The following is an 11,398-nucleotide window of genomic DNA, read 5'->3' on the forward strand; positions in this document are numbered from 1 at the left end:
CTGTCTCCCTGCTCTCGACTTCGCTGGATCGGCTCTGAGCTTCACGCTCCTGGCTCCGCCCCTAGCAACATCCCTCCTTTCTATTGGGCGAGGGATATCCGAGTCCTCCAATAGAGTAAGGCGTTGGTATGAGGTGGCGCCGCCATCTTCGGACGGCTGAGATCTCTGAATCGGTGGGTGGCCGCCTGAGGGAGGTCAGTAGGTGGGCCGGGTTGCTACCCCTTGGGTCCCGGCCTTGCCTCCTTTTTCCATTCTGCCCCGGGCCCACAATGCCGCAGTACCAGACCTGGGAGGAGTTCAGTCGCGCGGCCGAGAAACTCTACCTCGCCGACCCTATGAAGGTAAATTTCTGGCGGGACTGTTAGTCTCCAGGACGGAGTCAGGATGTCTTCCCTGCCATCCACTCTGACCCCCGGGCTTCTCCAGCATCCCAAAAGGTGCTTCAAGAGGGTCAGAGACCAATGCTGCCAGGCCTGTTTGTTCTTATCGTGGCGTTGCCTTCATCCCTGATTAAGGGCCGGATGAGGCCTTGAAATGCAAAAATCAGGGTCGTTTCAGGGCCCTAATAGTTAACAGCCCCCCTTCTCCCGCCCCCAATCCCTGAACTTCCCTTTCACCTTTGGTTAGTTTACGTGTCCCTAAGACCAGGGCTCCTCCCACTATGTCTTCCTGCTTTCCCTTAGTTGTCTGGGTGCCCTCTTCTCGTACTGCAGGGGCCAAGGGTCCCTTGTCCTAAAACAGATTTTCTGCCACCGCGGAGACGTTCTTGAAAGGCCCCGATGTGGGGGTGTCTACAGTCATTACAATAGTGGTTCCTAATTCTTTGGAGGCCAGTGCCCTTTTGAGAATACCGGAAAGCTTGCGCCCTTCCTTAGAAAAATGCACGTAAGCATAAATGTTTACACACAATTTTAGGGGGCTCATGTACTCCTGAAATCCATTCGTGGCTCCCACAAAAACGTAAGTGGGTACCAAAGATTAGCTCATTATTTAACAAGCAAAGAATTCCAAGTGGTGGCAATTTAGCAGTCAGATTTTGGTTTTTCTTCCCTTCCAATTTTGTTTTACCGTCATATATAAAAATTATTTGATTCAACACCTTGTTGATTAAATAACCTGCTTTAGAACTTTGGGTAAGTAGGGGCCTCCCTGGTGGCGCAAGGGGTTGAGACGCAACCTATGACGCTATCTGCAGCCACTGCAGCACAAGTTCCATCCCTGGCCAGGGAGCAACCCACGTGACGCAGCAGACTTCTTCTGTCTCGCCCGCAGCTCCAACTCAGCAGTGTATTTCAGTAGATCTGTTCTGTTCCCCACTCTGTCTCTGAATCCTCTCACGCACATACACATACACACCCCACACTCTGGCCTGTACCCCAGTTCTGAAGATGGTATCCCTGCTGGACCATATGTGACCTCTTAATTGATCCATTTGCCTTTTTAATCCTTCCTTTGCTTTCATGCCACAGCTGTCTACAAAGCACAGAAATTTAAATCTCAGAGTTACCTGCTTAAAACTGGATTTTCATTGATGACCAGATCAAGTCCAGACTCCCAGCCCATAATCTGACCCTCCATTTGTTGCCCACCATTTCCACCATCTAGAGCTCTAGTAGCTAGAAGCTACAGAATTCATCAGACTTCATTTGTAATTCACATGACTGCGTCTTCAACCTTTCTCTTACCTTTCCTCAAAGGAAAAAAATGCATTTCCAAAGCTACCTCCAACAATCCCTTTCCCCTTCCATCAGTCTTAATTGCCTTTTTTCTCATTTAGTATTTTGTCTATAATGCCTTTGTAAGACTTCATTCATGCTGTCTTTTGTTTTATTTTGGATGGTTGAATTAAAATTTCCTAAGGGCCTCCGGGTGTCCTAGGGGTTAAGTCTTAGTGCTGCCACCACAAAGGCCCCTCAAGGGCCTGAGTTCAGTCCCCAACCAGGGAGCTAAACCACGTGTTGCAACAACAGACCCCTCCTATTTCACCCTCTGCTCCCCTTAGTGTATCTCAGTAGATCTGCCTGTTCTGCTCCCCATTCTGTCTGTGGTGAATCCTTTCACCGCCCGCACCTCTGACCTGCATCCCAGTTCTACACAAAAATAAAATCTTTAAAAAAAAAAAAGTTTCCTAAGAGAGCAAGAACTTTGACTTCTTTTTCTCTTTTTGTGGTATCTGACATAGTAAAGTGTATGTCCCGTAAGTTATAAAATGAACCCTTTGATAGTGCCATAACTTTTTTTTTTTAAAGATTTATTTATTTTTATACAAGAGCTGGGGTACAGGCCAGAGGCGCGGGAGGATGAGAGGATTCACCAAAGACAGAGCAGGTAGCAGAACAGGCAGACGACCAAAATACACTGCTGAGAGGAGGGGAGCAGCGGGCACAACAGGAGAGGTCTGCTGTGCCATGTGGGAATCTCCCTGGCCAGCAGGAAATTGAACGGGTGCTGCAAAAGCTGCAGACAGCTTTAACAGTTAAAATTTACAAAGTTGTCATACTTAGTATAGTTTTAAATTTTACTTTCTTTTTGTTTCTGGAGAACTAGTGTTTTTTTTTTTTTAAATACATAAATCTGAATTTAATAGCTCAAGAGATAGAATCAGGTGGTCTAAATATAATTAACTTAGTTGTTATTTATAACCACTTAGTGTTTGTCTAGTACCTTTACCTCTCTCACCAGGCAAATCGATAGGGCAGTATGACTTCTTTGCAATCAAAGAATAACAGGAAAAGCTGTACATTACAGTGCTAATAATCCTTTTTATTTAGTTTTCAGGATTTTCTTGAGGTTTCTGGTGCTGTATTGTAACCACTACAAGATTCCCTTTTTGGGTTATAGATATTTAATACTTTTAAAACAGCTAGCTAAACAAGAGTTACGTATATTTATTGGCCAAAAAACTGACTGGTGCAATATACTATTAAAAAAATGTTCATGGAAGTTGTAAACTTTATTGAGAGATGTTTTCACCTACCCGTGGAATATGGAACAGAACTTATTATATAGCATAGTACTATAAGATATAGGTGTTATTCTAGTTTTTGGAAAAGTTGTTGATGGAAACTTCCAAATACATCTTGTTGTGCCGTTAGAGTAAAGACATGATTTTGCTGAATATTTTGCTGAATATTTTGCTTCCACTGCTTGAGAGTCATGGGAAAGTAGAAAGTACGAAGTTTGATGCAATGCTATTGTTATTTCCTGAGGATTTGATTTAGACTTATCAGCCCTCCCTGGTGGTGCAAGGGGTTAAGACGCAGCCTCTTATGCTAACCATAGCCACTCCAGCACAAGTTCGATCCCTGGCCAAGGAGATACCCACATGGTGCAGCAGACCTCTCCTGACTCACCCGCTCCTCCCTTCAGCGGTGTATTTCAGGAGATCTGCTTGTTCTGCTCCCCACTCTGTCTCTGGTGAATCTTCTCACACACCTCTGGCCTATACCCCAATTCTTGTATGCATAAATAAATTATTTATTTTTTTAAAAAAGATTTAGACTTATCTAGCGTTTTCTGCTGTTTTCCCTTTTGTTATCATTCCTTTGTGATTAAATATGCTGGAATTTTGGGGAAGGAAAAACTTTTCTCATTTATCCTCTTAGGTTTAATAACTGAGGTGCTGCAAATTAAACTGACAAAAACAGATCAGTAGGAGGGGGGAAAAAAATCTATTCTTATTACATAAGTGTGTTTGGGAATTCACAAAGAAATGTAACCCAGGAAGTAATTACAAGTTGGGACTTAACTACCATCTGATAAAGGGTGATAAGGTATCAAAGATGCTGAACAAAATTTAGGGTATCTGGGGTGGCATAAGTTCTCGGATGGATGATGACTAGGAAATGTATGGTAAATAAGAGTTGCTAAGTAAGGTTTGTTAAGGAAAGGAGTACCTCTCTTCCTGCTACGGGAGAGGGAAAGACTTCTACAGTTGGAAATTTGTCTCCTTACAGAGGTTCACTATGTCCTGTTGTTAGCCTCGAAAGGACAGAGAGCTCGTTGCCTTCCGCTCAGAACAATCTGTACTAAAGAGTTATGTTTTGGGGTGGTATACTGTGATCCCCTTCAGTGTTTGTTTCTGGGAAAACATGCCAAACCACCTCAAGAGTCTCACAGACATTCTCTGACTTTAGATGTATTTTAGGAATTTAGGTCTGTCTCTTCCATACTAACTGCAAGTAAAATATACAACCTTTAAAGAAAATTCTTTTTAAAAAGCAATTATAGCAACAGAAATGAACTAAAATGCTGTTTTCTACCTCATTTCAATAATGATAAGTTTATAGTAAAGGTTCTTTTAGATCTTTTGGCTATTAATTCTAAAGGATCCCTTTTAGCCTACCTGAAGAATAAATTATTTATAAGAAATGTCTTCTGACCTATTTCTTAATGTGTATTTTTATTTCAGGCCCGTGTGGTTCTCAAATATAGGCATTCTGATGGGAGTTTGTGTATTAAAGTAACAGATGATTTAGTTGTAAGTATACATTTTTATTTGTTGCATACTTTCAGATTTGTTTTGAGTTAATCGTTTGTTTGAAATTAACTACATAGAATTTAGCAGTTTGCCCATTAGGATGCTTATTTTGCATTTCATTCCAAAGTAAAGAACCTCCTTCTAGAAGCTGCTTTTATAGGCTCTCAGGGAAATAACTTGCTTAATTAATTCAGTGTGTCACATGTAGTTTGGTAATTGTTTTCTTCATACCTTAAGCAAGAGAAATATAGAGACAAAAACTACGTATAAGAAGGTTAGAGGTTTCCTTAGACCAAATGATTGTATTTGAACACAAGTTTTAGGCTTTATCTTCTCATGTATCATTCATTCCTTAACCCTCTGATATCTCCTTTCTACATGCAGTGTTCCACTGAAACGATTCCTGATGAGAACTCATCAGTCCCTTAGTTTTCAAACCCATTTGTCTTATTCAATTTGTATCTTAGTTGATCTGACCATTTTTGATTCAGAAAACAATGATGGAGATTGTTGTTTTGGCATCTGTGGCTCTTTGTTATCAGATTTTATAATTCTGAACTTTTGTTTAATTCTTTTTTTTTTTTTTAAAGATTATTTCTATTTAGTTATATAAGCACTGGGTATAGTCAGAAGCACGCGAGGGTGAGAGAATTCACCAGAGCCAGAGCGGGGAGCAGAGCAGGCAGAAGGACCGAAGCACACTGCTGAGGGGAGCAGCAGGCGGCAGGAGAGGTCTGCACGCCATGTGGGACTCTCCTCCGGTGGCCGGGGATCAAACCGGCGCTGCAGAGGCTGCGGGCAGCTTCGCAACCCAGCGCTCAACCGCTGCGCCACCGGGGAGGCCCTGTTTAATTCTTTTTTGATGTGTCCCCATAAGTGTTGGTTACTACAGGATTCTTTCCTTTGTCTTTTCATGCCATTTCTGGAGTAATCCGTTCAGTCATTAATTTTACTACTGCCTATATCTGTGTTACTCTTAAGTTTAGGGTTCTCATTATTACTTGCCTGGACTGTTAGAATAATCACCTGCCATCTTGCTTCCAGTTTATCCTTTAGTAGTCCTCTGTTGTGGTTTCTAAACATGTAAATTTGACTGTTAGTATCATGGTTTTTAAAAAACCTAAGTGACTCCTCATCCTTCATAATGTAAACACCCTCACATCTCCTCTAAATCTTTTCTGTATAATTACACACTGTTTTAATATGCAATGCTGGGGCCTCCTGAGTGGCTCAGCAGTTGAGCGCTGGGTTGCGAAGCTGCCCGCAGCCTCTACAGCACTGGTTCGATCCCCAGCCTCCGGGCAAGGGTCCCACATGGCGGGCAGACCTTTCTTGCGCCCGCTGCTCCCCTCAGCAGTATACTTCATCAGTCTGCCTGTTCTCTTCTCCGCTCTGGCTCTGGTGAATTCTCTCACCCTCCTGCGCTTCTGACTGTACCCAGTGCTTGTATAAATAAATAAATAAATCTTTAAAAAAATTTAAAAAAATGCAATGCTGTCTTAGGTGTGGACTTCTAGTGAGTCCGAACCTGGGACGCGACGGTGAAGGAAATCAGACATGGGGACTGTCATGTCCAGCATGCAGTAAATCTTTATTATCTTAGTGCTCATTATATACTATTTTAATTGTAGCAGGTGTTACATCAAAGCATACCACATAATGATAACATGTATGAATGATTAATCTATTTTCTTACTATTATCTATTTACTTCAGACAGTAGGGTAACGGGCGGTTAGTTCTCACACACATAATCTTACCACCTCCTAACCAGAGCCTGGGAAGTTCGCTCATTAATTCGTTGTTGTCAAACTGTGGAGATGTACGCAGTTCACTTCCAGGCTCTCAACACCAAGTCCTGTCACCCAGAGGTTTTCCTCCAAGACACATGTGTTTTCACATGCCTTAGGGACTCAGGTCAAGGCCCTTCTGCTTACTGCGCAGGATCTCTCCATTTTGTTATTCTCAGACTGTGGAGATGTAGAAGCCCGACTCCACGCAGGTCACTTTCCAGGCTCTCAACACCAAGTCCTATCACCCAGAGGTTTTCCTCCGAGACGCATGTGTTTTCACATGCCTTAGAGACTCAGGTCAAGGCCCTTTTGCTCACTACGCAGGGTGGCCGCCTCCAACACTTAGGCTTCTGTGGCTTTAAGCATTTTTCTTTCTTTGCAATATTGAATTCAATTTCTGTCCCTAGTGTGGTAAGACTGCTTCTAAATCCAGTTCAAAAGGGTTATTACTTCATCTCTTGTTTTTCCTTTTGACTTTTTGTGCTGTAAATCACAATTGTTATATCTCATTTGTCTTTTTAGTGAACTTTGAGACAATCAAGATAGATGAATTATGTTCTTGCCTGTATTTCCAGTGGCTAGCATAGTATCTGGACTCGGGGAGCTTTTTAATAAACATGTTTTCAACAGATTCTTTTAAAAATTTTATAGTGACTTTAAAAATCACTTCTTCCCGATTGACATAGACTGTATTTGTGTTCAAGTTTCCATTGTGAGGTTGCATGATGTCAGATCTTTTGATTAATTACCATGTCTCCCAAGAACTTATTAAATTTGGTACAGTAACTGAAAATGTGGAGAAAGAGGAGTAAATTGAAGTGTAGGGTGCTAGACCTAGATTCAAGAGATTCAGCCATTTATCAGTGTTTCTTCCTTAGAAGAGCTCAGGTCAAAAATGCAGCTTTCTGCACCTTAATCTCATCATCTGTGGAGTGTGCTCACCTAAACAGATGACTGTGGGAAATAAACAAAATATTCGAAGTACCTAGTCTGTAGGGCTTGCCACTTAGTAGATTCAATAAACACATACTCGAATTTGAGTATTCTTGTTGAGAAGAGTTGTGATTGTGATTGTCACAGAGTTAATAGGTATGTCTGCTGAAAAGAAATTATGTACTGTTTTAACAATAGGAAAAAATGCAAAATTGATTTTAATACAAAAGGCTTTTTTTATTTCCAAATGATGGCTTTTTTCCTCTGGTAAAGTAAGCATGGTTAAGGATCCATTGTAGGCAATATTGGCAAGACATTTATTTAACATTGATGATTCCTGTGACAAGATCTAAATCTGAAAGATATTTTTTATTCCCTTTCTTAAGACTACTGGGAATTAATCTGTATCTAAGATGTTAGTGTTTTACCGAAATGCTTTGGTGTATAGCACTGTATAGGCCTCAGGTATTAATTCATCTTAATATCTAGTGATTCCTTCAGAAAATGCAGTGTTAGATTTCATTTATTATCACCATTTAGCTTTGACTTTTTATAATTCCATATATGCCTCATTTTTTAACAATCTTCTGACTGATTTATAATATTTTCTTCTTTAGACCTAAAATCTTTTTTGTCAAACTGTAGTGAAATGATATGTGTCTGTGGGGGGTGTGTGTGTGTGTGTGTGTATATACATATATATATGTTCTCTCACAGCACATATGCTAAAACTGAAATGGAAATTAGTACAACCTCTTTACAGTATTGCTACATAAATTTGTGCAATGTTAGATGAGAAAAGCTTAAGTAAATGATTTAAAGACTGATAACTTGATCGCTTCTCGGCCTTTTGGCAAAGATCAAGTGAAGACTGATCACTTGGACATGGTAAGGTTGAATTCCAGTTTACTTAAGTTGGTGAATATTATTACAGGGTCATTAGTTCCTATAGTTAAAAACTCACATAAACCTGTGTACTGAAAAATTTAGCTAATAGCATGAAAGAGTTTGGTTTGGTTTAAAATTTCAAATACCTTCCTAGAATCAAAGTTAGGCAGATTTATTAGTTTATCTTATCTAGGTTTATCTTAGGAATCCTAAGATCGCCAGACTTTTTCCAGTATAGCTCAAGTTGTTGATAACCAGATCACAGGGAGAAAATACCTGATTCCAAGCCTTGAATTCTCATTACACCATGTAACAAGATTTAACATACTACTTAGCTGGTCATTTTTGAGAAACTTCTGGTAGAGTTCATTAATTTTTTTATCCACAGAATTGGTATTTAAGTACTTAATATAGTTGAAGACTTGGTGTAATTTCTTTAGTATGACTTCCAAAGAGAATGAAGCAAAACAATGATAGGAAGACTCAGATTTTTAACCAATCATATATTGGCTACATTGTTGATAACCTAGTTTTACATAGTTAATGTGTACTTTCAAACTTTCTGACAGTGTTACGTGTACAGAACAGACCAAGCTCAAGATGTAAAGAAGATTGAGAAATTCCACAGTCAACTAATGCGACTTATGGTAGCCAAGGAATCCCGCAGTGTTGCCATGGAAACGGATTGAATGGTTTGAAATGAAGACAGTCATGTTCTTAGAAGTTATTATCTTTCAAATTTAAAAAAGTGTTGGGACAGAAAATATTTAACAAAAATGTAGAGGTCTTTTTTTTTAGATACCTTGTTTTGTTTTTTTTTTAATGTTTACTTTAGAGAGCGAGGAATGAAAATGCTTTCAGTTAGAAAGCCTTTATTTTTGGAAATAGAACAAGAAATTCATCTATCTTGGAAACTTTTTAGAGTATTTGAAGTTGGGCAAAATATGATTATTTCTTTAGTAAATTTGTATTGATAATTTGAAAATGAGATGTCAAGGAAAACCAATAGTTCTTCCTTAAATTTAATTAATCTGTCTTTAAAGAAAATTAAATGTAACTATTTTGCTGTACTGATGCTATATTTTTGGTGGGGGGAGGGGGGTTTGGAGCATAAAATTAGTGCTGATAATAGCCCACAAATATAAAATGTGGTAACTGGAGTTATCTGCACAGCAATATATGTGTAGTAGTATAGTTGCAATTATATCTGAAAATAATTATGAAAACAAATAAGCTTTACCTTAAACTTTCCAAATTTCAACTATCATTTTTTAATATAAGAGAGACATCGTGTTACTAGCTTGTTGAGCAAAGACTGACTTTGAATCTAATTTTCAGTACTCAAAAACAACTGCAGTATGACCAAAATGATCACTAAGCAACTGAAACTACCATGTTACAGAAATACTTGCCATATGTTTCCTGTCTATAGTTTCTCAGAGGGCTAAGAATTATTTGAACTGTTAAATCTTTGCAAATCTCTGACACCCCTGTCCGTTTCTCTTTTTTCTTGACCAAGGTGTTAAGTGTGATTGTCATTGCTGTTATGTTTTCCATTAAACCGAAGTGTAATATTATTTGATATTTATCTCTTATTTGTAACCTGAATTTTGCCACCTAAATGTAATGTTCACATGTTGATTCCTATATTAAAATATTTTTTCTTAGAAATTTGTTGTGTTGAGCAACATTTTAACATGGAAAGTTGCATTAGACATGAATTTTGGCATGTTTCTGAGGGGGGTCCATTAATAACTATGTGAATATGTATTGTTTCACTTGAAGTTTCTAACTTCTCAAGAATGATTGATTTTTTGACTGGGATATACTGTATTCATTTCCTCTAAAGTGAGCCTACTGATGATATGTAAGTAAATTTTGTTGTTTTATTTCTTAGTACTTTTTATTACATGTCTTTCTCTGAATTGTATAATGATAGCAAGGTTTTAGATAAGATATTTCTATAAGCCTCTATATTTTTCCTCTAGAAATTGGTCTAACAAAAGTACTTAGAGGATTCAGTGGATTAAATGGAATAATCTATTTTAAGCTCTTAGTACAATGCCTGCAACATAGTATAAAGCTGAGTAAATGATAATTATTACTATTCTTATTACGATTTTTATTTTTTCAGGAAAAAAGGTATAAGTAACCCTGATCTTAAGTTTTGTCATAATTTTAACACAGATTATAGCTATGTGCTGAACTATGCTTATTATCAAATGCCATTTCTGTATTGCCTTTTCCACCTTTACCTTTCACTTCCCCAGCCAGCCCTGCTCCCATCCCTGGTAACACTTTCCGAATAAGCTACTTATATGCAAGCCTTTGTCTAGAGCTTTGCTTTCAAGGAAAGCTAGGTTTAAAAAAACAAGAAAAAAAAGAGCTCCTTATAAATTAAGAACATGATTGCTGAAATGAAAGAGTAGAAGTGTGGAAAAAAAAATGCAGAAATCTAGCCACAAATACCAGAAGGGGAGGGAGGGGAGCAAAGGGGGAAGGAGGCCCAATGGACTGGTGGAGGACATACATCTGAAGAGATGTGAACCTACACCTCTGAATCATACGGTGTAGTAAACCATTAGAGCAACAACAACAAAACAAAATACAATAAAAAGAAAAGAAAAAAATAAAAAGAAAAGAAAATAGAGCCAGAAAAAGAAAGGATAGGAAGAGCCATTTCAGATCTGTATAATAGGAATTCACAAAAAAGTGAATGGAGCAGACAGAATCATAAGTAAGATTAAAAATTGTTTGCACGAAAGGTGAAAGTAGACCAAATACCAAGACCAATGGCACCAGAATTTTAGAACAGTAAGGATAAAGAGAAGATCCCAAAGATTCCAGAGGGAATAAAGAGGATAGATCAGGCACCCAAATGGTTTTTGACTTCTCACTGCCATTACTAGAAACTAGAAGATCATGGAGCAATGCCTTCAGAATTCTGAAAGGAAATTATTTCCATCTTGGAACTTTGTATACAAACAGTTAATGGAAACATTGAATAAAGACATTTTCCAGGCAACTTTAGATTAAGTTGTATTGAGATAACAAATCCCCAATCTCATGTCCTTGAAAAAAGCTCTTTTTGGCTCAAAGTACAGGTAGCTGTGACTCCACAGGTCTGCTCCTACTTCCAATGTCTTCATTCCCAGGTCCAGATGAAGAGCAGAACCTCACAACAGTTTCTAAAACTTCTGCCTAGATATTACATCATGCTCTAGTGGTCAAGCAAGTGACATGCCTGAGCTGATGTCTGTGACGTGGGGAATTCTGTTCACAGAGAAGCACTAGAAGTCTCGTAG

General features: G+C 38.8%; 1 protein-coding gene across 1 annotated transcript; it reads left to right on the forward strand.

Moving 5' to 3' along the window:
* Window positions 1-226: 226 nt before the first annotated feature.
* On the forward strand, window positions 227-8,782 carry SRP9 (signal recognition particle 9; the record flags this gene model as incomplete). Its single annotated transcript, XM_084253569.1, has 3 exons — window positions 227-341; window positions 4,412-4,480; window positions 8,663-8,782. The coding sequence occupies exons 1-3, from the start codon at window positions 270-272 to the stop codon at window positions 8,780-8,782; spliced, it is 261 nt and encodes an 86-aa protein (XP_084109695.1). The 5' UTR covers window positions 227-269.
* Window positions 8,783-11,398: the final 2,616 nt, after the last annotated feature.

Source organism: Talpa europaea (assembly GCF_964194135.1).
Source record: "Talpa europaea genome assembly, chromosome: 14".
Lineage (NCBI taxonomy): Eukaryota > Metazoa > Chordata > Mammalia > Eulipotyphla > Talpidae > Talpa > Talpa europaea.